Raw genomic sequence first — 26,562 nt, forward strand, 5'->3', positions numbered from 1 at the left:
CCCTTCTTCCTCGGCTGGGATCGTTTAGAGACCTTTGAAGCTGCATTGAAACTGCATTTTGGAAGTTCAAACTCACAGGCACCATAGAAGTCAACTATGTGGAGAAAAATTCTGGAATGTTTTCCTCAAGAAACAATTTCGTTACGACTGAAGAAAGAAAGACACAAACATCTTGGATGATAAGGAAGTGAGTAAATTATCTGTAAATTTTTGTTCTGGAAGTGAACTTATCCTTTAACTCTTTCCTTGTGGTTAAGAGTTGAGAAAAAAAAGTTTCAAGATTCAAGTTATCTGATCACAGGAGGTCTTTTTCAACTTCCTGTTACACTAGCACAGTATTGAACTGGTAAATCCTGAAGCTGGACATTCTCACACGTGAGACTCGTCCAGATCCAGGTCAACAGGGGACAGGGGGAGCGGAGAGCGAGCATGGGGTGTAGAGAGAAGCGAGGTCAGGAGTGGGTTCTCTGTGCCACGGTCTTCTCCTACACTAGGGGAGATGTCCGTGTTTTGCAAAAGCCCAGTGGTCTCCTCATCCTCCGGACTTTCTCTGATCTGGGTTGGGGCCAGTCGGGATGGTGTACTCAGGACGGAGAGGGGAGGAGGAAGAGGGGAGCAGGCTCTGGAATTGGAGCTGGAGGCAGCAGAGGGGGTTGGAGAAAGACTGCTTCTTACACTCCCCTGATCTTTCCTGTCTTTATTCTCATACTGAGAGGCCTAGAGTCAAAATAAAGCAAGTGTTATATAAGCTGGCTACATTTAATTTTAAAGACATGACACTCACACAGTGCACCCAAACATACATTATAGAACTTTTCATATCCAAACTAGCACTTACCCAGCTATCAGGGACATTTTCAGAACTTCCATAATGCAAATGTTCTTCTCAAATGTTCTTCCAGTAATTTTAATAGAACAACCGTTTAAAGTTACTTGGTTTTAATAATGTTCTTAAACCGTTAGCACAAAAACATTATCTACACATTTTTTTTAAGGAAAATTTTTCAGAAGTTTGTCTCATTTTTTAAATGTCACTACTTGTTTCAGAATGTTTCAAATGTAACATTCCCATGTTTGCAAAGTGATAAAAATGGAATGTTCCCTTAAAGGGACAGTTTATTAAAAAATGAAAATTCTGTCATTAATTACTTATCATTAATTACTTAGAAGTCCATTGTTCATCTTCGGAACACAAATTAAGATATTTTTGATGCAGTCCGAGAGCTTTCTGACTCTGCTTAGACTGCAACGCAACTGACACATTCAAGCAGGGTTGCCAGGTTTTCACAACAAAACCCACCCAATTGCTACTTAAAACTAGCCGAAAAGTCGCCCAATCGGGGGGTCCCCAGGTAAAAATCGCATTTCCAGGGGGTAAAATACACGTTTTGTGGTGGGGTTCCTCTGGTAAAATTAGCATTCCAGGGGATAAATATTATGTCATTGGGTCGCTTTAAACTACGGACATGAAAAACAACCCGCGGCAACAGTATGAAAGTAGCCTAATTCCGCTGGAAAAGCACAGACTTGCATTAAAGGCCCAGAAAGGTAGTAAGGACATTGTTAAAATAGACCACGTGACATCAGTGGTTGAACTGTAATGTTATGACGCACAAATTGGTGCATTATCTGTCTTAGTTCATTGTCTGTATATTCTGGTTCAATTAAGTAAGGCTGGGCAAAAAATTGCAAGTCATCCTCTCTGTTGAAATCTTCAAACATGTTTACGAAGAATGTTTTATGTGCAGTCTGCGTCTTCATCTGCATATAAACAAGGCGCAGCACCTCGGGGTTCTATGTGAAAGTATTCTTGTAGCTTTACAAACTTACAGTTGAACCACTGATGTCACATGGACTATTTTAATGATGTACTTACTACCTTTGGGGCCTTGAACATGGTCGGTGCATTGCTGTCTATGCTGGGTCAAAAAGCTTGTGGATTTGGAACAAGCTCTTTCGGGTTTGGAATGACATGAGGGTGAGTAACTAATGACAGAATTTTCATTTTTGGGTGAACTATCTCTTTAATGTTTCTTTACTTGAATGCTATCAAAATGTTTTTACAACATATTTTCGGTATTTGGGTTTAAACTTTGTCATTTTAAACTAAACGTGTGTAACCAACAGCTCTGCAACCTTTCATTTGAACAGCGTGTTTTTATGATTGACAGTAGTGTAAAATCAGACCTGTGGCCATGCTGGTTTTTGCTGGGCAGTTTTGATGCTAGGTGATGAGGACTCTGATACAGTAGAAGGAGAGTGTCCTCCTGCGGCATGGCTCAACCTCCCGACCTCTGTGACCCCTGGTAGGCCGCTGCTGGGGCTGGGAGTGGCAGTGGGAGATCTGCCAGTCTGTTCCTGCTGGGTCTCAGTGAAAGTGACAGACCTCTTTTGGTCACCATGAGCTGAAGAAAAAAAATCAGAGATTCAATAGAAATTCGTTAGTAAACAATATTGCTTCATGCAATTTTCTGGGAATTGAATTCATAACATTGGTTTTGTTAGCATTATGCACTACATTTTTAACTATTATATCATATTATATCCATCCTACACACACACATAGATAAATAGATGATAGATAGATAGATAGATAGATAGATAGATAGATAGATAGATAGATTTTGTTTTCCACGTTTTATGTTGCAGCCTTATGTTACTTTTTTCTCGGATCAATGTACATGCTTAATGCCATACACCATAATGACAAAGCAAAAGTATTTGTGACAACTTTGCAAATTTGTTAAAAATAAAACGCTGAAATATGTTAATTGCATAAGTATTCATACCCTTAACTCAGTACTTAGTTGAAGTACATTTCCAGCCTTAAGTCTTTTTGGGTATGACACAACAAGCTTTGCACATCTGCATTTGGCAATTATCTGCCATTCTTCTCTTCACCTCTCAAGCTTTGTCAGCTTGGATAGGGACTGGCAGACATTTTCAGGTTTCTCCAGAAACATTTGATTGCGTTCAAGCCAATGGCTGGGCCATTCATGGACATTCACAGAGTTGTCTATAAGCCACTCTTGCTGTGTGTGTAGTGGCACTGTCCTGTTGGAAGGTGAACCTTCTGTCCAGTCTGAGGTTCTGAATGCTCTGGACTGGGTTTTCATTAAAGCTATCTCAATATTTTGGTGCACTGAGCTTTCCTTCTACTCTTACGAGTCCCACAGTCCCTGCCGCTGAAAAACAGCTCCACATAATGAGCATGCTACTAGCACACTTTACTTTTGGGATGGTACTCTGCAGGTGATGAGCAGTGCTTGGTTTCCTTCAAACATGATGCTTAGAAATTAAGGTTCATCAGACCAGAGAATCTTGTTTCTCACAGTCTGAGGGTCCTTTAGATGCTTTTTTGGAAATATCAAGTGGGTTTTCATGTGTCTTTACTGAGGAGAGGATTGAGTTTGGCCACACCTCAATGAAGACTGAACTGGTGGAGTGTCGCAGTGATGTTTGTCCCTCTGTAAGTTTCTTCCATCTGCATATATGATCATGGAGCTCAACTAGAGTGACCATCAGCTTCTTGTTCACCAGCATAACTAAGCTCCTTCTCCAACAATTGCTCAGTTTGGCTAGGAGGCTAGGACTTGTAGTTTTAAGCTTTTACTATTATAGATAATGGAGGCTACATGCTTCTGTGAGCCTTCAATGCAGCTCCACAGCCAGGTATTTTGACCTCAGGTCTTGGTTTTCGCTCTGATATGGATTTTCAACTGTTAGACCTTTTATTGAAGGTGTGTACCTTTCCAAATCATACTCATTCAAATTAATTTGCCATTAATTTGCCACAGTTTAACTCCACTCAGAGTGTAGTAACATCTACAAGCAATATGAAAGCTCCTGAGCTAAATTTCAAGTGTCCCAGAAAAGGGTATGAATACTTATGCAATAGAATCATTTCATTTTTTTATTTCTAATAAATTTGCAAAGTTGTTACAAACCTGTTTTGTGCTTTGCCATTATGGTGTATAGAGTGTAGACTGATATAGAAAAAAGTAATTTAAAGCAGTTTAACATAAGGCTGCAACATTACAAAACATGAAAAAATGAAGGCGTATGAATACTTTCGCAAGGCAGTGTAGATAGATAGACAGCATCACTGATATTCATTTTCTTTAACACAAACAACACGCACCTCTGTCAAGTGGTTTACTCTTAGGCTGGATGCTCCTGCGCGTTGTTGAGAGTCTGGCTCCCTGACGTCCACGAGACTCGTCCTGCACCCTCTGTATAGACAGCAGGGGTCGCCGTAGCTACAAGACACAGAGCCTTCATTTTATGGCTTGAGATAATACACAGGATGCAAAACATTTGATTGTTCTGTGAGCGCTCACCTGCCTAAGTCCTCTCTTACGACCAAGAGGTGGCTGGATGAGAAGATTCTGCTGTCCTGGTTCACTCTGCACACTGGCAACCCTGCAGAATAAAACCGGAGACAGACACACAAACAGAGCTGATGAGCTTGAACTGCCTGCAGAGCTGAACACAATCCCTGTTAAATCCTCCTGATAAATTGGAGAGTTAAGAGGAAATGTGTCCCATCCACAAATCCCCATCAGTCCACAGCCCTCCACCAATCAAACACAGGGACAGGGACGAATCAAAAAAGCATGAATCGCAGGTTAGAACCTGCAATATCATCCACAAAAAACAAAGGGGAATAGAGAAGCTGGTATAGCAGTGTGAGCAGGAGAATATGAACATCCAATATGAACTAAGACAGTTTGTTCAAGACTTTGTGTGTTCATTCATCTGATGTCAGATTAGAAATACATTTCTTAATGTCTGATTTTCTGCTTTACACCTGCTAGACCATACTCCCAAGCCCCACAGATTGGCCCCCCAGAGAGGAACTCCAATTTGAGCAGCAAAAAGCCTGAAACATGAGTGGACACCATGACACCATGAGGCTCACTGGAGATGACATGAGTACCACAAAGTGATAAAACGTAGACGGGCATCATTGTCCCTAGCCAAGAGAGAGAGAGAGAAAGACAGAAAGAAATAGTGACTTGGAGTGGATGAGAAGAGAAAGAGAGAGATCCTAGTGAGGAATCAAGTTGGATGTGATGAACAGGGAAGGCAGGCCCAGCCCCGGCACACAGACGGTGATACACTGCACACACAGGGCCATGACACTGTACCTAGACAGGTTACCCTCCTCCAGAAGCCCCTGGGATTCATCTAGCACATTGGGTTCACTGTAGAGTTGGGCAGGGAACAAGATTAGGGGAATAATAAGAGACATGCAACCCCCCAGCTGTAGATCAGCCCTCTCTTAAAGGGAAAGTTATGGTAAGATTGGATAAATAAGGTTGTTATAGACAGTTTTCGGTCTGAATGAGCTGTAGTTGTGAAGAAGGGTGTTTGTTTACCTGTGACTGGGCAGCATGGTGCTCATACCCGGTTCAGGCTGAGTGGCAGCCGACCCCGTGGCGTGACTGGAGAAACGCCGTTGTGAAATGAGCCTGGGGAGGAAAGCTTCGTGCTCACTTACCACGCTGGGGATGCTAATGGAGTCATCTGAAAGCAACAGAGTAAGAGTTATGGATCATTCAACAATAACATTTGTAGGTGCATCTATAAAATCAGCAAGAAAACACATTTTTAAATTAAACTTACCATGCTGCATAAAATTAATGTTAAAAAATAATACAAAAAAAAGTTCAGCCATGCACCTCTAGATAACAGAGGGAGATGGGTCCTTTACATGCAGTCTGTCTGTAATAATACACTGCTTGTCCAAAAAAAAGTCACACACTGTAATATTTTGTTGGACCGCCTTTAGCTTTGATTACAGCATGCATTCGTTGTGACATCATTTCGATAAGCTTCTGCAATGTCAGAACATTTATTCCCATCCAGAGTTGCATTCATTTTTTGTCAAGATCAGGATAACCTGGTCATTCAGTATATTCAGGTAGTGAGCTGACCTCACTCTTTGGGCACATAACCTTGCTGAACCTAGACCTGACCAACTGCAGCAACCCCAGATCATAGCACTGCCCCCACAGGCTTGTACGGTAGGCACTAGGCATGATGGGTGCATCACTTCATCGCCTCTCTTCTTACTCCAATGCACCCATTACTCTGGAAAAGGGTAAATCTGGACTCATCAGACCACATGACCTTCTTCCATTGCTCTGGAGTCCAATCTTTAGCAAACTGAAGCCTTTTTTTCGATTAGCCTGACTGATAAGTGGTTTTCTTAAGGCTATACAACTGTTCAGTCCCAATCCCTTGAGTTCCCTTCGCATTGTGCGTGTGAAAATGATCTTACTTTCATAGGCATGAGTTCTACTGTTGTTTTTTCACGACCACATTTCTTCCTAGAAGATGATGGTTCCCCACTATCCTTCTAGTTTATAATAATACATTGGACAGTTCCCGAATTTAGTAGTTTCAGCAATCTCCTTAGATGTTTTCTTTGCTTGATGCATGCCAATAATTTGACCCTTCTAAAACAGATTAACATTTTTTTTTCACGACCACAGGATGTGTCTTCCGACATGGTTGTGTAAGAAACGAGAAGCTACTCATTATTGCTTGTTGAGGCTCTTACCTATTTGCTTAGTTAAATCCAGGTAGTGACTTTTTTTTGGATGGGCAGTGTATAATTTACTATATGGCATATGTTCATTCTGCAGCCAATGAGACTGCTTGCTCAACAGTACGGTTTGGTATTCACTGTAAGCTGGTTCTGCAGCACACTCAGGTGCTCTGAAACCCCCCACCTCCCCTAACTCCACCTGTCTAGATCTGCTACAAGATTTATGTATGTCTATTCATGCATTACAGTATGAGTCATGTATATATGAACAGCCAAGTCTTTTTGATTAACTGATTTACAAAGAAATTGATGTGATTTGAAATGACATGAGGGTGAGTAAATCATAGGGGTGTAACGATTCACTTTTCGATGCATCGATTACAAAACCTGACGATGCATATGATTTTAAAACATGGATTTTTGAGTCGAGAATTGTTGATTTCGGCCAGTAATCGATTTAAAACACTAATAATAAATGAATCGCAATTTCTATAGCGACTCAGTGCTTTAAAATATATACACATTAAATTACTACACACATGAATTAATGGAGTCTTTTACGTGCTTGATTTACTGCCTGTCACAGGATTGCGCGCACACTCTCACTGACATGGTTTTTGAGCAGCCAACATGTGATCTCTCCTTAGTACTCATGGCCAGTACTGCTAGAACTAGTTTTACTTAAAGTAGTTTTACTTTTCTGTATTTTTTCAGTGGCTCTCAGTCATACCATTGACATTACCTGAGCAGTTGAAAGCTGCACGTTTGGACGGAGCAAAAACAAGTGTCTAAAAGCATACACACAATTTTATTGAATGATAAATGACTTAATTGAATGATAAATGACTTAACTTAATGTCATTAAACCAACTATTAACAACAACCTTGAAATAAGAGCGCGGGTTTATCTGTCAATCAGATGCATAAAAGTTGCTTTGGTCACTACATCATCATAATCATTATTTGCCGATAGACAGTAATAGTTTAAATGCTGTAGCATTTTATTTTATGAAAATAAGATAAAGAAGCTCACATCATGCAAAGGTGTGACATAAAATGTTACCCTATACATTCACAGTATTCTATACAATAGTTAACACTTTTAAAGCTTTTTTTAAATCTTGGCTTACATAGGCCAATAAAAAATGTATTTGAAATAAATTTAAATATTTATGTTCTTAATAAAAAAATACCTTGCAATTGTACGTTTAGTAGCCTATACTAAACGAAGTATATTGAAGTATATTTGATTGTGCTAAAGTGGAACTATTGTAAGTATATTTCAGGTACACTTTAAATATCTTGCATTTAGAGACCTTTATTATTCAAATACAATACAATCTTCAGCAATAGTGACATTAAAACACGTTAGACTTTATATTAAGAAATGTGCATTGTGCACATGTAGTACTCCAAATAAAGTTTAATTATAATTTAATGATTTACATCAACAAGTCTTGAAGGATATATCTGTAAATATGTTAATAGATTTGAACTATACTTATTTCAAAATAAATGTATTTTAAATATATTACTTTTCACTAGAGTAAAATTCTACATATGCTATGTGTCATGCCATAGCATCATTAAACTAACATCTAACAGTGGACAAAAGTTGATTTTTTTTTTTTGCCCTCACTCTAACTCCATAAAGGCTGCAGTGTAATTTGCTCCGACTAAGCATATAAAGAATTTAGGGGAAGCATTTAAATAATCCTGTGAATACACTTAAAGAATGCAGAATCGAATTGTTCATCGAATTGCATTAAATTTTATTGTGAATCATCTCAAATTAAATTAGCAAAAATTGTTCTTGAATCAAATCGAAACTCTATGAATTGTTAATCGATTCCCTGTTTACCCAAAGATTCACAGCCCTACTAAATCATGACAGAATTTAAATGTTTTGAGTGAACTAGTCTTTAAAAAGAAACCAAAGAGTATGAATCACATACTTTCCTCCTCTTCCTCATCGGTACGACTGAGTGTGTCCTGTGAGGGCTGGCGTGAGGGTTGGCTCTCCTGTTCCCAGACAGTTCCTGTTCCAGTGTTGGAGCGGGACATGGTGGCTAGACTCAACCTGTATGCAGAGGTGGATGTGCCAACAGTACTGATGGAAGTCTTTCCTTGGTATGCTGAAAAACATGGAGAGATTAAATCCAGTTTTAACCCTGGGTTAAATCACAAAACTTAAAATAACCACGAATAATTACTAACACAGTATGATATTCATGCAGACTGCACATTTTGCATGTTTCCTTTGTCTGACACTGATGACCTGAATCATGTGTAATTAAGGAGACATGCAAAATGTGCACTGTTGAGGGGCTCCAGGAACGTGGTTGAGAACTACTGTATTCACCCAGAGTTAAGGATGACCTGGGGTTAACAAAGTCAGTTATTTCTATCTTTTGCTGTAATGTGTCAGTAGGAAATATCAGTTTACATTTCCAAACATTCATTTTGCCATTAATTGTAATAATCCAGTGAGATTTTTGAGGAGTCCGACAACAGCCAGTGCTCTACACAGAGATCTGATCTCATCATCATCCAGTCTGTCTGGAATGACATGACTGTTCTCACCTGAGCCGCTGTGCACAGCCTCTTTCAGGATCTTGAGCTCGTTGCTGAACTCAGCAAACAGAGAGCTCTTGCAGAGGGACCGCGGGATAAAACGGCGCTCTAATTGCTCTGCGATATGGTGACGAGCCGTGATCTCCTCCTGAGACTCAGCTGGTTGGGTCAACAGCTGAAAGCAGAGACATGAAGAACTTTTTCATGAATATCAACCTTACAGAAGTATACAGAGTTAGCAGAAAAAAGAACCATAGATAGAAACAAGTGAGTGACTGATATAATTTTAAGGCTGATATTCAGAATTTGTTGTTTTTGCTGTAATAATTATATATATTGTATATTTTACATTGTATATTATTGTGTAAGTATTATTGTGTAAGTATAACAGAGTTTTATTTATCGGCATCTCTATGACTAATTAATGTTGTGTGATGGTCCTGCAGATTTTAGCTCCAACCAGGTCCTATAAACTTGCCTAGAAGTTTCTAGTGAGTCTGAAGAACTTGATTACTTTGGTTCAGGTATGTTTTATTAGGGTTGGAGCTGAACTCTGCAAGACAGTGGCCCTCCGGAAAACGGTAGTGCAGAGTATCCAAATGGTTTGAACTGATAGTGGACAAGGACTCACTTTATTGAATAATTAGATTGTTAGATGAATTATTAGATTGTTCTTGTTAATTAATAATATGCACTGCAATATTCCAAGTTCCAAGTTGTTAATTTTTATTTTAAAGTGACTTTAAAATGATAAATTAAGTAGTGCTGCCAAACAATTAATCGTGATTAATCGCATCCAAAATAAAAGTTTTTGTTTACATATGTTTGTGTACTCTGTATATTTATTAGGTGTATATATATATATATATATATATATATATATATATATATAATTTACATATATTTACATGTATACATTTATATTCATAAAATTTATATTATACATAAATATTAGTGCTGTCAGATGATTCATCGTGATTAATCGCATCCAAAATAAAAGTTTTGGTTTACATAATATGTGTGTGTGTACTGTGTGTACTGTATTTATTAAGGATATATAAATACACACACATACAGTATATACTTTGAAAATATTTACATGTATGTAATATATATATATATATATATATATATACACACACACACACACACACACACATATATATATATACACACATAATTTATATTACACATAAATATATTTAATATATAAATATAACATACTTTTCTTAAATATATACATGCATGTATGTTTGTGTGTGTGTGTATAAATAATAAATATACACAGTACAAACACATATATCATGTAAACAAAAACTTTTATTTTGGGTCTGATTAATCGTCTGACAGCACTAATAAATATATTTAATATATAACCAACATATTTTTCTTAAATGTATATATATATATATATATATATATATATATATACACACATACACACACATGCGTGTGTGTATTTATATATACAAAATAAATACACACAGTACAAACACATATATTATGTAAACAGAATTTTGTTGCTGTCAAATGATTAATCACGATGAATCACATCCAAAATAAAAGTTTCTGTTTACTGTGTGTGTACTGTGTATATTTATTTCAAATTTACATAATTTATTAAATTATATAAATTAAATACTTATTCATTTTTTAATTAATTTTAATTGAATTAAATATAATTTATTAAATTACTACTTAATTTTGTTGCTGTCAAACGATTATTCGTGATTAATCGCATCCAAAATAAAAATTTAAGTAGTAATTATATTGCAGCAGTGTTTTATTCACTAACTTAAAATTAATGTGTGATGTATATCAACTTTATATTGGCCACCCTCGTCTTTAACATATAAAATCAATTTTTTCAACCAATCTTTAAGATTAAAAACCAATATTAGTCAACCACTAATAGAAAACTCAAAACTCTGCCTACCTTGCACTGTATAAAGGGGCGCAATAGAATGAAGATTGGAATTCTTGTGCGCACTATGAAGTCAATGAAATCCCAGAAAGCCAGGCCGCCGACTTTACGCAGGGCCATTTCCTTGACCTGTAAACTCAGCTTGTACCATTGATTACCCAACTGTCGCTCAAAGCAGACTAACACCACCTTAAGAGCTAGAGAGAGCAGAAAAAAAGTATAAAATGTAGTGACATTTAAAAAAATGTAAATCACACCATCCAACCCTCTCTAGGGCTCTAGTACCAAGGTAAGCTGCTTGACTGGTGGATTCAGCCAGTCCCTCTCTACGCAGGTCTTTCCCAGTGTCCCCTGGGGTGGAGCAGTGAGCAGGGGATGCGTCCAGAACAAAGTTCTTACTGCGGGATGTGCTGATAATGCGTGGAGGTAACAGGATGTTAATGACTGTCTGCAAAAGTAAAAATACCTCCGGCTGCTCCAGATGAGGGCTGTCTGTGAAGCAAAAACATATGAAATAGACATATTGTAAATTACATCCAACTGCATTATGACTTCAAGCATTTAAATTCCTGGTTCTGTTTGTTCTCTGAAGCAGACCTTTACTCCCTGAGCCCACAGTTAATACAAATGGAATCAAGAGGTTAAGCAGCATCCCTTCTCGTCTCTCCTGATTGGTGAAGGGGGAGATCACATGACTGAGTGGGAAGTCATCCTTTAAAGCCTAAAATTGGAGGAAGACATGTTGTAGCATATGCCCCAAAAAGGTCAATGAACTGAAATGCACATTAGCAATATCTAAAGGAAGGAACAGATTATACCTGAATCTGCATAGCAACCAAACGCACAACTGCTGTACTGAAGGGAAGAGGAGGGGACAGGTACGGACTCAAATGCAACAAGGGAAGTCCATCTGCCACACTTGATGGCCCCACAACCCCCATTACCTAAACACACACATTTATATGTAAACACATCACTTCAGGATCACACAAAGGATATCACTGGCGGCAGGTGTTTGGGACTCACCAAGTTGACACAGACGTTGATTAGAGATCGCAGGTGAGGGAGGAAGGAAATGATTGGCTGCCGATGAAGTGTCAAACAAATCCCTTCAATCAGACTGCTAGCTGCCTCCCACTCCACCTGCCGCCTGAAAAACAACACACCGAGATATCCATCTCACACACTTTCATAAGACAGACATCAACAACAAGGCAGCATACAATATGTTTTCTGTCACTAGTCACTGAATTGCAGAGGCCCTTAAAGGAGAAGTCCACTTCCAAAACAAAGATTCACATATAATGTACTCACCCCCTTGTCATCCAAGATGCTCATGTCTTTCTTTCTTCAGTCATAAAGAAATTATGTTTTTTCAGGAAAACATTTCAGCATGTTTCTCGATATAATAAACTGGTATGGTGCCCCGATTTTGAACTTCCAAAATGCAGTTTAAATGCGCTTCAAACGATCCCAAACGCGGTTGTAAATGATCCTAGCTGAGGAAGAAAGGTCTTATCTAGTAAAACAATTGCTTATTTTCATTAAAAAAAATAATTTAAATACTTTTTAGTCTCAAAAGCTCGTCTTGCCTTTCTCTCCCTGAACTCTGTGTATTCTGACTCAAGACAGTTAGGGTATGTCAAAAAACTGTAGTCGTATTTTCTCCCTCAATTCAAAAATCATTTCAAAATCATCCTACATCGCTGCAGAAGTACCGACCCAGTCTTTGCAAAGTGAACATGCAAAGAAGATCAAACACCCTGAACAAAAAAGTTAAAACAGCAATATAGGATAACTTCGAAGTTGAGGGAGAACATAAGATGGGAACAAAACCGGAACAAAAACAGTCCAGGCAGAGTAAGACAAGATGAACGTTTGGCATTAAAAAGTATATAAATTGTATTATTTTTATTAAAATAACCGATTGTTACGTTATATAAGACCTTCTTCTTCTTTCTCAGCTGGGATCATTTACAACCGCATTTGGGATCGTTTGAAGACGCATTTAAACTGCATTTTGGAAGTTCAAAATTGGGGAACCATATCAGTCCATTATATGGAGAAAAATCCTGAAATGTTTTCCTCAAAGAACAATTTCTTTACAACTGAAGGAAGAAAGACATGAACATCTTGGATGACAAGGGGGTGAGTACATTATATGTGAATCTTTGTTTTGGAAGTGGACTTCTCCTTTAAGTAAAATTTTCCAGAAAAATAAAGACAGGTCAAAAGTTTGGACTTTAAGACTATTTGATGATTTTGAAAAATGTCACTTATGCTGAGGAAGGTTGAATTTATTTGATCAAAAATAACAGTAAAAACATTAATATTGTTAAGTATTATTACAATTTAATGGAATAGTAGTGTATATGCACATGAAAAATGTTTGTGCTCACACATCACAATTATTTGTTTGTTTTTATAAATTTGCACAAATTTCTTGTGAATGCATGAGAAAACCTTTACACTAAAAAACCTCCCAAAATATTTTGTTTTTGTTATTTTGTTGAGTTTTTGAACAGTAGGATTTTGAATGTTTTTTAGAGAAGTCACTTCTGCTCACCAAGCCTGTATTTATTTGACCCAAGTACTGCAAAAACTGTCAAATTTTGAAATCTTTTCACTATTTAAAATAACTATTTTCTATTTGAATATATTTAGGACCCCACTGAAATCGCTCAGTTTCTTTTTTTTCTTCTTCTCCAAAATGAAGTTTTTGAGGGCCTTAACATGCTCGAAAACTCATGAAACTTTGCACACACACCAAAAGTGGTGAAAATGGCTCGATAACGCCACCTATAAAATTTCAACGAAGTGCCCCTCGAGCTGTTTCTCACATACATGTTCGAAATTCAGTAGACACATGTAACACACAAATACCTACAAAAAAAGTCCTACGGTATGAATTCTGAAACCCAACGGGAAGTTTGTTATTTTAAATTTTCTCTGCAAGTTTTGTGCTGTTTTTGCCAATTTCAGGTGTTGTATTCGAACAAACTCTTCCTAGAGATTTAAACAGATCAACACCAAATTTGGTCAGTGTAATCTAAAGCCTTTTGTGACATTAAATTGTGAAGATCTTGATGCTTTGCCATGAAACAGGAAGTTTTTATAACTCAGACATACAATGTCCGATCTGCCCCAAACTTCACATGTTTGATAAGACTCCTGACCTACAGATATCTACATGCCCATATTCAGTTATAGTCGTAGCACCACCTGCTGGCAACAGGAAGTGATATGTTTTACGCTGTAAGGAAACTCCTCCTACAGATTTAATGACATCAACATTATATTTGGTCAGTCTAATCTAAAGACCTTTGCGATGTTAAATTGTGAAGATCTTGAGTTTTTGTTAAAGGGCGTGTCTGTGGCAGCCTGACAAAATTTGACAAATAAATGCAGGGTGAGCAGAAGAGAATTCTTTAAAAAACTGTTAAAAAATTATTGACTGATTGACTGAAGTTTCTTAGAAAATATTTGCAATTTTACATTCACAACAAAATTTTAATGCGCACACAAAAATAGCTTTCCACATGCAGACCAAACTTTAATACGCCAACAAAAACACATTTGAGCACAGTTTTTCATGTGCACAAAAATTTTCTCAATCATGCAAAAATTGTGCATGTGAATATCCTTTTTACCGAAAATGTCACTTTAGGGACTCTGTAATTAATCCCTTCTGGAAAAAATCTTTGCAGTAAAACTCAAAAAAAAAAAAAAAAACTACATAAAATAGTCCTTGTAAGTTTTTGTTAAAGGACAGATTGCTGTTTAATTTGAATAAAAGTATATTGTAAGGCAATATTTCACAAACATAAGCAAACTCATACTATGTACACACATTACGTAAGAAAGATACAGCTTTCTTAAGCATACTTCATGTTTTACAACATTTAGTCCACCATTAAACCGACTTTATTTTAAAACCATAATGGAGACAATGGAAGACAAAGCACAACACCAAAGCACAAAAGCGGCAGCCGGTCATCACATCTCAGAGATGTGATACCACTGATAAGACCAGCAGAGCTCCACCAGTGCAGACAGAAACACAGATGGTGGAGGACTAGAGATCAGCGTGAGCACATACCTGGTGCACAGAGCCTGAGGGCGAACGCACCTGAGTGTGGGCATCTTGTGAATCTTGTTAAACATGCGGTCCAGCCTCTTCAGAATGAGAATGAGGGCGGGACGAATAGCCTCTGCTGACCAATCTGTAATAGGTAACATTTCTGTGATGTAGCGGCGGAGTCCTCGGCTTTCCATGGTCAGTGTGTCATATGGGGCTAATTTGAGAAGGGAGTGGGCGATTTCTGCCAATCTGTAAAACACATAGTTTACAAATGTATGCTGTGACTTGCTTGCTCCATTGTGCAAATGAATGTTTAAAAGTCTTTGTTTTACCTCATATGAGACTTGATATCCAGTAGTTCTAGTGCAGTGACTCTGGGTTCTCCAGCTACGTTCTGCAGGATTTTGAGGCGTGGACCACAGTGCTTGTAGAACTCTGTACAGATGTTAAGTAGAGACTCCCGGGGGCGACGGAACTCTTCTCGAGCGATACGCTCGTCTAGTTCCTCCCTCAGTATACCCTGACCCTCCTCCAGCAGATGCAAGTTATCCCTGCAGAGAGTTACATTTCCTATTATACTTCTGTGCTACAGTAACAATATACAGTAGTTGTCAACCAAGTGACCTTCTTCTACAGCAGTTGTGAGTAGGATAAAGCTGGGATCAGGAGTCATGAACGACTGATTTCACATGGACTATTTTAACCGTGCCCTTACTACCTTTCTAGACCTTGAATGTAGTAGTTGCGTTGCTACCAACTGTAAACAGTGTCTTTAAAGGGGTCATGACATGAGAGTCAAATTTGCCTTGATTGTTTGGAATATAAGAGCCCTTTATACCATTAAAACATCCTGCAAGTTTCATAGCTTAGTAAGTCCTCCTCATTATAAACAAAGCATTTCTTTAATCAAGCTCCAAAAACAGCTCGCTTGGATCTAAGGTGCCAGGGTGAAGTCGTTTGCATAAACACTGCCTCCAGAGCAAGACATCAATGAATAGTCTTCTTCTCACCATAGGATATCACTTGGATCGTGTCAGAGGATTGTTCAGAGCATGTTGTTTTGTAAACGAGGCACAGTGTCATGAAGAGCTCACAAAGAAACGTGTTGAAAGATGAAGCGGTACTAGATCTGACTGCAGCTGCATCACAAATGGTAAGTAAATGATTTCATAATACTTTGTCTGGAAATTACCATTTTTTTAACATGTTGTCAAAACACTCACATACAATAGTGAGGGAGCATTGGTACTGTTTCCTATGCAATGACATTAGCCAATCATAACGGGATGATTACTGAGAAGTCTTTAAGGACATGCTCCTTAAAAACAGGTTGTTTCAGACAGAGGGTCATAATGAAGGTTGAAAATAATAATTTTTCCACATATTTATTTGTTTCTTTTTTTGTGCAAAACAAATATTAAAATAATTTAAAAAAAAACAGATCATGGCCCCTTTAAAGGGGTAATCAGATGCCTATTTCCAGAAGTTGATATGATTCTTTAGGGTCTTCATGAAAAGCCTATAATATACTTTGGTTAAAAATTCTCAATGGTAGTGTAAAACAACACCCTTTTTACCTTTCCAAAATCAGCTCTGGAAAAATCATCCCATTCTGGCTGCTTTAAATGCTAATGAGCTCTGCTCGCCCTGCCCCTCTCTTCTCTCTGTGGAGTGACGAGCCTGTTTACTTTAGCCGCATTTAGCCGCTAAACTTGATAACTAGCACATTATTAGGAAAGCCGATTGCAAAGATTCATAAAAAAAACCCTTATATTCACTTCTGCTGTAGGTGAAACTGGATCACGAATGATTCGCGCAAACATAGATGGATATATGTAGATCGGGAGGCGCATTCCCTTCACAACCAAACGTAATCCACTGCATCTTCAGCAGCTCAGATGTCGGGAGTAAATGATGACCACTACGTTCATTATCACATCCAGCAACACAATACCTCAATTGCTCAATTCTGGTCTAACTTACATCCCTGCTCCGGCATCAAAACATGGAGGTTGGACTGTTACAACTGATCTGAGGTAAAATGCTTATGTCAATCAACTATTGTGGGAGCGGCCTCTGTCGGTGTGACGCCACAACGAAAGGCATCTGAGAACAGCTTGATTTGAAAAAGGGGATATTGTTTTTACAGATTAATTAAAAACCACTGCATGGATTTTTATCATTATAGGGTAGATGTGTACATACACTGCCAACACACATTAATGTTCAAACAACATGTAAAAGTGAACTTAGCATCCAATGACCCCTTTAAAGATGCTCTTTTACAAAGTCTTGATTTTGCTTTGGGGGTGTACTAGAACATGCTCTCATGCTTGGTGGTCCGAAAAACACATTTTTTTTCACATAATTTACATTATTACAATACCTTTCTCCCCAGCCTGGCACAAATGGCTCGATTAGTTCCGGGTTTGATGAAGGCCCGCCTTCCAATTTATTTTAATGATATTCTAATGGGCCACTTTGTGACATCATAACATCCGGAAAATAAACGCTGTAGTCCAAAGGAGCCATTCGTTGTAGTTCTTGAAAAGAGATTTTTTTAAAAACTAAATATCTCCTTTTGGAGTGGACTTTGAGATTTGTAACTTTGTAGATCTTTTTTATGCCCAAACATATACAACACACACTGACTAAAATGCAAGAAGTGAAAAAAGCATAAAAGGACCCATTAAAACACTTCTCCTGACTGTAAACACTGTATTGAACTCTTCATACAAACATTTTCTGGTGTACCGGCACATCAGAAACACGTTATATCTGCTCTGACCTGGTGTTTGGTCCACCAGACATGGCGTGGTTGGCTGTAGTTGCTCCCTTGTGGCCTTGATCACATCGACTCATCTGAGGTGCAGTCATAGGTCTATGAATTAAAAATCAAATGATACCCCAATAATAAATTATACATGTCTGGGAATATTTAGGACTGTAGATGTATCTAGATGTATCTAGGACTCAGTATGTAATTACAGTAAAGGCTGTGTTCTGGGACTGACCGTGTCAATGCCTCCACGCTGTAGAGCAGAGCCTGAAGAGAGGTGGCCAGAGCAGCTATGGAAGCAATTTCATCCCTCGCTGCAGACGCAGACTCCAGAGTTTGTGTGTTGCCCTTCATCTTCTGCAGGTAACATGGAACCAAAGCCTCAAGAACCATCAGCATTTGCAGACTGACAACACAAACAGAGAAAACAAAGAATTTGTGCATTGGAAAAATAATTAAAGGCTGAAATACACTACAGGACATTTCAAATCTGAACAGTTATTTTAAAGATGAACTTTAAGTCAGCATTAGATAACGTCATACGTGACCCTGGACCACAAAACCAGTCATAAGGGTAAATTTCTGAATAACAAGCTTTCCACTGATGTGTGGTTTGTTAGGATACGATAAATCTGGAATCTGAGGGTGCAAAAAATCTAAATATTAAAAGAATCGCTTTTAAAGTTGATGGAGCAAGTTCTTAATAATGCATACTACTATTCAAAAAATCATTTTTGATATATTTACGGTAGGGAATTTACAAAATATGAACATGACCTTCACTTAATATCCTAATGACTTTTGCCATAAAAGAAAAATCTTGACCCATATAATGTATTGTTGGCAGTTGCTACAAATATACCCATGCTACTTAAGACTGGATTTGTGGTCCAGGGTCACATATATAATCTAACTGTAAAAATTGGGTAAAGGAACATGCACACATACCTAATGCTAATGTATAAGAATATATATTTAATATCAGTTGGCATCTAATATCTGCTCAGAACTGATTGGTACCAATAAAGAATTGAAATCTGCAAGTGACAAACCTGCGGTAGGATTCTGGGGCATAAGCAACCACTGTGACACAGAGCTTAATGGCTTCACTGATTGAAAATGCCAAATCTTCATTACCATAGCAAAAATCTGAAAAACACACCCATAACAATAGCATAAGTCTGTTAACATGACACAGAGGCGTCAGAGTCAAGCTAAGCTATGTATCCTCCAGGAACCCTGTGAGCTATTTTACCCAGAGAGCGGAGAGGTTTCTCAGCCTTCACCAGCTCCAGAGCATCCAGGGAATCTGCAGTCTCTCCCTCTAAAGACACCAGCAGGTCAAAAAGACACTGTGAAGACACTCCTTTTGATAAACCAGTACTAGTGCGAGTCTGTAAGAAAAATAAGTCATGTCATACATGTAATGCTTAATAATACTGTAATAACAATGCAATAACACTATGAATGAAGGGTTGTTAAGATCATTAAAGCTCAATGTTCTTACAGTGAACTCTAGCAGTGGGGCCACACTAGCGAAAAGCTGCAATATGAAAGGTTTGCGGTGGAGGATATAGAACTGCCTGCAGCAGAATTCAATCCCTCGACGCAACAGTGGGTTACTCTCATAATCTGCGTATGTCTTTTGCAAAGAACAGCAGAAACACAAAACAGAATAAGTATCATAAAAACAAGAAAAAAATTAACTGATGAAAATAAATGATGTGTGCTAATAACCTGGAGCATAGTAGGAAGGATCCATTGGTAGCCACTGAGAGAGAAGAGGTGGTTAAAGTGTACAGCTGTGTTGATGGCAGTGGCACTGTACTGCCTGAGAAGGGCGCTGTCCTCGGGGTGCAGGAGCAGGGCACCATTAAACACATTAAGGAATAGCATAATCTCATCACCCCATGGGTATTCACTGGGCATGCCCAGAAACATCTCCTCCAGCAGTTTGATCCATAGGACCTTATGTAAAGTGTCCAAACCAAAGAGCTCTTTGCCTGGGAAGGGGGTAAAGCACATATTGATTTACTTATTGATTACAATATTGATTATATAATATAGGGACAAAGGGCCATTTATTGTTGCTGCTAGTTGAGTGAAATGCAGAGACACCATGGTGCTTCAAAATTATTTATAACTAAACCACTAAATTATAGTCATATTATGATGGCCGAGGCCGCACATAAATTAATTTAATTTTATTTAAATGTGATAAATGTTTAAGTTGTGATATGTGGGGTTTGTGTATTGTATTGTTTGTACGTTTTGTTTGATTTGTCTAAATATGTATGCTTTTGTTAGGAAGTTAAGTTTGTCTTCTTTACACGCGCTAAAGGAGGGCAGCTCCTAATAATTACTTTCCATACTCTAGAGTGCACGCTGGTGAATGGAAGGTGTAACAACAAGCAAAGACAAAGATTGTTGTTGTTTTGTTTATGATTTGTCTTGGTGTATATTAATATGGGTTTTGACTTGTGTTGGTTTTGCTTTGTTGTGATTTAAATATAATATGAATTTGTTTAATTTAGATAATTAAGCTATTTAAATGTATTATGTTTGGATGACCCCTCTTGTCATTAATGGTATGGTCCCGGGAATATAAGGGCTGGGTGTATTCATTTAAGGTGTTTTTTGGGGGAAGGGGATCCCAACCGAAACATCTGTGCCCCAGAATTCCATAGTTTCTCTTTATTTGTGCAGTTTTTCTATTGCTTTTTTTTTTTGTGTTTGGCCATGTGTTTTAATAATAAAATGCATAAATTATAAAGAACTATAAAGAAATGATAAAGATTATGTTAATCATGCTTCCTGCGTTTATTGGACGAATCCTGACACATATATATAGTCATATTTTTAGTCAGATAATAAATAGAATCAAGGGAGCATCTTTTGCATATTTGAACCCTTTCCAGCAGTGACTGTATGATTTTGAGATCCATCTTTTCAAACTGAGGACAACTGAGGCACTCAAACAAAACTATTAAAAAAGGTTCAAACATTCACTGATGCTTCAGAAGGAAACTTGATGCATTAAGAGCAAGGCGTGAAAACCTTTGAACAGGATTAATATTTTTCTTATTTTGTTGGAATATAATTTTTTTCCATTTAGTACTGCCCTTCGGAAGCAACAGAAGATACTTGCATGTTTCCCGGAAGACAAATTAAGTACAATTTACCTTGATCTTCAAATTCAAAAAGTTTTTACCCTCTGGTTCTTAATGTATCATGATTCCTTCTGGAGCATCAGTGAATGTTTGCAAATATGTAAAAGATGCTAGAAAACTGAAGAATCTGCATGACCTGGAGGATTTTTCTGAAGAACAGTGCTCAGTTTAACTGTTCAGAACAAACAAGGGACTCATGAGCAACCATCACAAAACAAAAAAAACAGTTGTAGATCATCCAGGTAACCACACACAGTATTAAGAACCAAGGGTTCCCAAAAATTTGAAGAGGATTATTTTAATAATTTCAGCTATTTTTTTTGTCTTGTGGACTATATGGAAACATCTTTTATGTAAAATTTCTTACTCAGGATGGTACTATATAAAAAAAAATCATGCATTTTGTATGATCTCTCTTATTTTGTTAAAATTATTCACATTTTCAAAGATTCTGCAAGGGGTTCCCAAACCTTCACATGCCACTGTATTTTACAGGGTAATTTGTTCATTTCATGTTTTGAATCAAACAAGAGCTGAGAAAATTGTTGTCCAATGGCCACACAATTTTCAATCCACAACTGACTTCAAACATTCTCATCTGCCTCTGTTTAGTTTGCAACATCCCCTTTCTACAATCTAATCAATTCCTGATGGACAAAATTAAATCCTGCCTTATTCGATAAACCATTTCAGGTTTCGGTTTATGCTGACATTTGTATGATTAAACTTACGTGATTGTTTTTGTGTGTGCATGAATAATTTATGCCTTTCTGTCGCTCTACAATTCAACTCAGCATCTCAGCTTGATATAATACTGAATTAGTCACATTGTACCACCATCTAATCAAATGATTAAAGGTATCTTAAAGATTCATTTTAATGTTTCAGTTAACCACTAGCAGTTAGAACAGACCTATTTATACTGTTAGAAAGAATTAGAATGAGCTGGAACTGAACTGATATCTTCATGTAATATTGTAAGATGAATGACTACATTTGAATTGACTTTTAGTGAAGTGACACAACTTGTTAAATGCTTAGACAGCTGGTCAAGACTATTAGCTGTTGTCAGTTCTTCTCACTCACCTAGAGGCTCATTAAAGAGGGTAAACTCAGCATCAATAGCAGAGCGAGGAAATGATGGCAGTCGTAGAAGGTCTTCCTGAAGCATGGAGACGTGGGATTGTTTGTGCATGGCAGGCATACGCTGGGTAAGCGAGATGATGAACAGAACTCGGCCAATCTCCTCCAGCTTTCTGGAAAACACCTGCAAAACCCCCCCAAAAACAACAACAATTAATTAGTTATTTGTGCTATATCTCCTAGTCACGTACAGTATATGGATTCAACAATGGATCATTATTCTAAAGTCACCTTTATCTTACTCAAAACTCCATTATGTTCAGGTTCAATAAAAACACTTCCTCCCTTGACACTGAGATTTACAAAACTCACCTGTTTCTGAATAAGCTCCTGACCCTTCTCAGGAAGCATATGAACCAGGTTGAGCTGAGGAGACACTGATCTTCTGAAAGGGTAGATGTCTCTCACATAGGTCTGATGTAGAGATGCATGCAGATTTTCAGTTCACATTCAAACAATCTAGTGTTTACGTTCAAGAATATACAGTATGTGTAATTTCCAATGTCTAGATCTGTTTAGGAACTACCACGACCCACCTTGGCATAGTGGATAAGGTTCCAGCGCTTATCCATCAAAAAATAGTTAGCAGATCGAGCCTCTGGTATATTGAAGAATTCTAAACACTCCTGGTGTGAAAACAATTAAAAAGGCAAAAAGGTCATTATATTGTGCAAATATAGCAAAATAATGACCTAATAACATCCACACTGAACAAATTTATAGCTATAACAATGACCTTCAAAAGAGCTTCAAACTGGGTGTCTTCATGCACTGGTAACTGGGTGGGAATGTCACACTCATTCTGTCCATGAACCACCAGGGTTTTGGTTCCTAGGCACACAATTGCAAGTACAGTTATGAACACGAACAGGACACTAATAATCTTATTGTTTGTATAGAGTAACGCTAAAATATTCAACCTGGCATGGAGGCAGTAACCAGAAGCTTGACCTCACACTGTTCTTTCTTCATAGTCTGTTTGAGGTCTTTGAAAAACAGTCCCTCTACATAACCCACCACTTCCCACAGAAAGGTCAATGTGGCTGATATGGCATCCATGCCCCACTCACAGGGAGTCCTTACGAAGTACATGATCAAGCCCACCTTGGGAAAAAAAAAAAAGAGAGGAAAAAAAAATATGTCTAATTTCATATGTACACTGCCCTCCAAAAATCTGGAAACACCCCTGGCAAAGTGTGGTTTTGGACGATATCAGCATAAATCCTTATCATTTTGTTTATCATTAAAGTAACTTGACATTATCATTGAAGACCAGCAATAATAATTTTCATTTTGATTACATAATAATGGCAATGTACACATGTCAAAGTCAGACATGCACCTTTGCCAGCTGTGATGTCTGGTTACTGGTTTAAACTTGGCCCAGGTTTTAAAAAGTTATTTGGGTCAGCACACCTAAATAGCTTCAACGATTGATTGCCAATTAAGTTTAGAATACAATGAATTTAGGCCCACATTATGCAAAATTATCACAAATTAAAAAGGATTCATGCCAATATTGTCCAAAATCCCACTTTTCTAGGGTGTTTCCAAACTTTTGGAGGGCAGTGTGCATCTGCAGAATGAGATCACTGTATCTCTATCTGTTTGGCTGACAGGAACAGTTCACCTAAAAATGAAAATTCTGTCATCATATGCTCATTTTCATATCATTCCAAATCAGTAATACATTAGTTAATCTTCAAAACATAAATTATGATATTTTTAAATGAAGGACTCTGTGCCTCCATTGAAACTCTAGGTAAACAAAACTTAGAAGACCCAAAAGGGTTATAAAGGCACTGCAAAATAAATCCAGAATGGTTTAAACCAAATCTTTTAAAGAACAGATTTATTTTGGCTTTTATTTACATCTAAACAATAATCAGAACTTCTACATAAAGAGCATTACAAATGATAAACTGCTCAATTCATATGGCTTTATTTTTAGTGCTTTTATGACTTTTTGTATGAATTTTATTCAATGGCGGGACAGCTTCTCAGTTTTCATTAAAAATATCTTAATTTGTGTTCTGAACATTAACCTAAGTCTTAAGGGTTGGGAATGACATGAAAGTGAGTAAATGATGACAGAATTTTAAATTTTGGGACAAACTTTCACTTTGAATCAAGATTCTTATATGGTTCTTTTTGGGTTTCACGAACAACCTTTAACATCTATGCAACCGTTCCATTGCACAAAAGGTTCTTTGTAATAGATATCTCATGTAAGATTCATTATGGCACTGAGAAAAACAGTTCCTGGAATCCAAAATGGCTCTTCTATGTAACTGCTGTATTCCCCTTTTTTGCATTTCTTTTTTGAGAGTGTATAGCATTTAAGACAAATTGTGTAGTCATCACATTAGCGTTAAAAAAAATTCTATGGTCTCACCAGATAGTTGAAAAGAATGTGTGAGGTCTGTGCAGGTAAATCCCCGATGTTAAGAAGTAGTTTCCTCAGCATGTACATCAGCTCATCCTGAGAACAACAACCATCATATATGTTTCATCATATAACAGCACACATTCATCTTTTCTTCTCTGAAAGTAGGGCTGCAACGATAAATCGATTTGTGGATCAATTCTGAGATCTTCCGAATGCATCGCGATTCTCTTTGGAATTGATTCTGAGCTTAGATTTTAACAGCAGATAGTACTTTAATCTAGTTTTTATCCGCACACTCAAATGCTCACAAAGAAAAGTGCTGTAGAGCATATGTGCGTTCGCTGAGTCAAGTAATTTCACCTCGGCTCAGAATGCTTTTATGTGAACACCCTTGTAATCCGCTTCAACCTTTTCAAATTGTATGAATGATTATTTTAGGTTCAAGTGTGTTGAAGGATTTGGAAACAAGCAGAGCACGGCTGTTTCTAAAGCAAGCAGTGCCATCTGCCGTTCAAAACTAAGATCAGAATCGATTTGAGAAAGAATCGTGATGTGTTCGGAAAATCTCAGAATTGCTGAATCATTTCTCAATTTGCGGTGCATCGATTTATCGTCCTCGCCCTATCTGAAAGCGTGATTTATTTGGTGATCTTACCTGTCTATTACTAACTGTGAGTTTCTCTAGGAAATGTCTAAGAACCAATGCTGGATCTTCAATCAGGCAGTTCCACAAAACCTGCTGAGCAACCGCACACACTGTGGGAACACAAAACAAAGAAACACAACAGTGTGAGGGCCTAAAAGAGCCGTGTGTAAAAGTGTTTTTGTTTTTTTGTTTGTCAAAAGATTCTTCTTTGCCACTCACCTGCAACTCCATCTTCCCGGACTTCTCCATCTTCCATCAGGTGCACAATAGGCAACACAGCAGCACAGATGCATGGTGGGAAAACAGACTGGGGTGGCTGCAGCATGTGATGTGTTGGTGTGAGTTCTGTCGTGTTCTCATCATCTTGTAAGGTAAAACAAACCACATTTATAAAACAATGGCCGTCAACAAATATAAGATTTATGGAAACATGTTCAAAGTTGAAAAGTGAACAGGTTAGTGAATAGAGCAGGATCCGTGCATCATTCGTTCAGCCGTTTTTTTTTTCAATTTCATATCATAGAAAGTAAAAAAAAGGGAAAAAACAGCTCCTTTTCCGTTTTGCGTGAAAATAAGGAAGGTCTGATGCCAGCATGGTTTAATCTTCTGCTCATGTGTAGAAATCGAATATTCAATCTGTTTATTCATTTTTCTACCCCTGAACGAAAAATTAAAGGATTAGCTCACTTCCAGAACACAAATTTGCGGATAATTTACTCACCGCCTTGCCATCCAAGATGTTCATGTCTGTCTTTCATCAGTCATAAAGAAATTATGTTTCTTGAGGAAAACATTTCGTTTATAGTGGACTAAGGTGTCCGCAAGTTCTCCTACACTGCTGTTTTACCTTTTTTAGTAAAGGGCGTTTGACCTTCTTTGCAAGTTCACTTTGTAAACATTGGGTCGGTACTTCTGCAGCAATGTATTTACAATGTATTTATTTAAGTTTATATTAAGTTGAAGGAGAAAATGAGATGGGAGTTTTTTTAGACCTACCCTAACTGTCTTGAACCAAGTGCACAGAGTATGCATGCACATGTGCACATGGCACAGCTAGACAAGACGAGCATTTGAGGTTCAAAAAAAATATATAAATCTTTATTTTTTTTTTTTTTTAGAAAATGACCAATTGTTTTGCTAGATAATATCCTTATTCCTCGGCTGGGATCATGTAGAGCCGCTTCAAGCTGCACTGAAACAGCATTTTGAAAGTTCAAACTCATGGGCACTATAGAAGTCCACTATATGGAGAAAAATCCTGAAATGTTTTCCTAAAAAAACACAGTTTCTTTACGCCATG

General features: G+C 37.6%; 1 protein-coding gene across 10 annotated transcripts in view; it reads right to left on the reverse strand.

The window, feature by feature from the left end:
• Positions 1-359: 359 nt before the first annotated feature.
• The window catches only part of LOC127166478 (protein unc-80 homolog), a 70,239-nt gene continuing 44,036 nt past the window's right edge, over positions 360-26,562 (reverse strand). For 5 of the 10 annotated variants that reach the window (XM_051111768.1, XM_051111771.1, XM_051111770.1 and 2 more), the window contains 29 exons: positions 25,482-25,625; positions 25,272-25,372; positions 24,623-24,709; positions 23,148-23,331; positions 22,964-23,058; positions 22,764-22,853; positions 22,540-22,641; positions 22,171-22,351; positions 19,652-19,917; positions 19,422-19,556; positions 19,170-19,308; positions 18,967-19,063; positions 18,150-18,320; positions 17,924-18,016; positions 15,468-15,686; positions 15,154-15,384; positions 12,081-12,204; positions 11,873-11,998; positions 11,652-11,775; positions 11,340-11,546; positions 11,067-11,251; positions 9,140-9,305; positions 8,512-8,691; positions 5,382-5,529; positions 5,151-5,207; positions 4,341-4,422; positions 4,142-4,259; positions 2,188-2,405; positions 360-717 (listed from right to left, as the gene is read on the reverse strand). In XM_051111768.1, the coding sequence (XP_050967725.1) occupies positions 370-717; positions 2,188-2,405; positions 4,142-4,259; positions 4,341-4,422; positions 5,151-5,207; positions 5,382-5,529; positions 8,512-8,691; positions 9,140-9,305; positions 11,067-11,251; positions 11,340-11,546; positions 11,652-11,775; positions 11,873-11,998; positions 12,081-12,204; positions 15,154-15,384; positions 15,468-15,686; positions 17,924-18,016; positions 18,150-18,320; positions 18,967-19,063; positions 19,170-19,308; positions 19,422-19,556; positions 19,652-19,917; positions 22,171-22,351; positions 22,540-22,641; positions 22,764-22,853; positions 22,964-23,058; positions 23,148-23,331; positions 24,623-24,709; positions 25,272-25,372; positions 25,482-25,625 (4,418 nt within the window). In that variant the 3' untranslated portion in view covers positions 360-369. The remainder of the gene's footprint in view (positions 718-2,187; positions 2,406-4,141; positions 4,260-4,340; positions 4,423-5,150; positions 5,208-5,381; positions 5,530-8,511; positions 8,692-9,139; positions 9,306-11,066; positions 11,252-11,339; positions 11,547-11,651; positions 11,776-11,872; positions 11,999-12,080; positions 12,205-15,153; positions 15,385-15,467; positions 15,687-17,923; positions 18,017-18,149; positions 18,321-18,966; positions 19,064-19,169; positions 19,309-19,421; positions 19,557-19,651; positions 19,918-22,170; positions 22,352-22,539; positions 22,642-22,763; positions 22,854-22,963; positions 23,059-23,147; positions 23,332-24,622; positions 24,710-25,271; positions 25,373-25,481; positions 25,626-26,562) is intronic. The other 5 variants (XM_051111773.1, XM_051111767.1, XM_051111774.1 and 2 more) reach the window with 3 other exon arrangements.

The sequence above is a fragment of the Labeo rohita genome, chromosome 6 (genome assembly GCF_022985175.1).
Source record: "Labeo rohita strain BAU-BD-2019 chromosome 6, IGBB_LRoh.1.0, whole genome shotgun sequence".
NCBI classification, from domain to species: domain Eukaryota; kingdom Metazoa; phylum Chordata; class Actinopteri; order Cypriniformes; family Cyprinidae; genus Labeo; species Labeo rohita.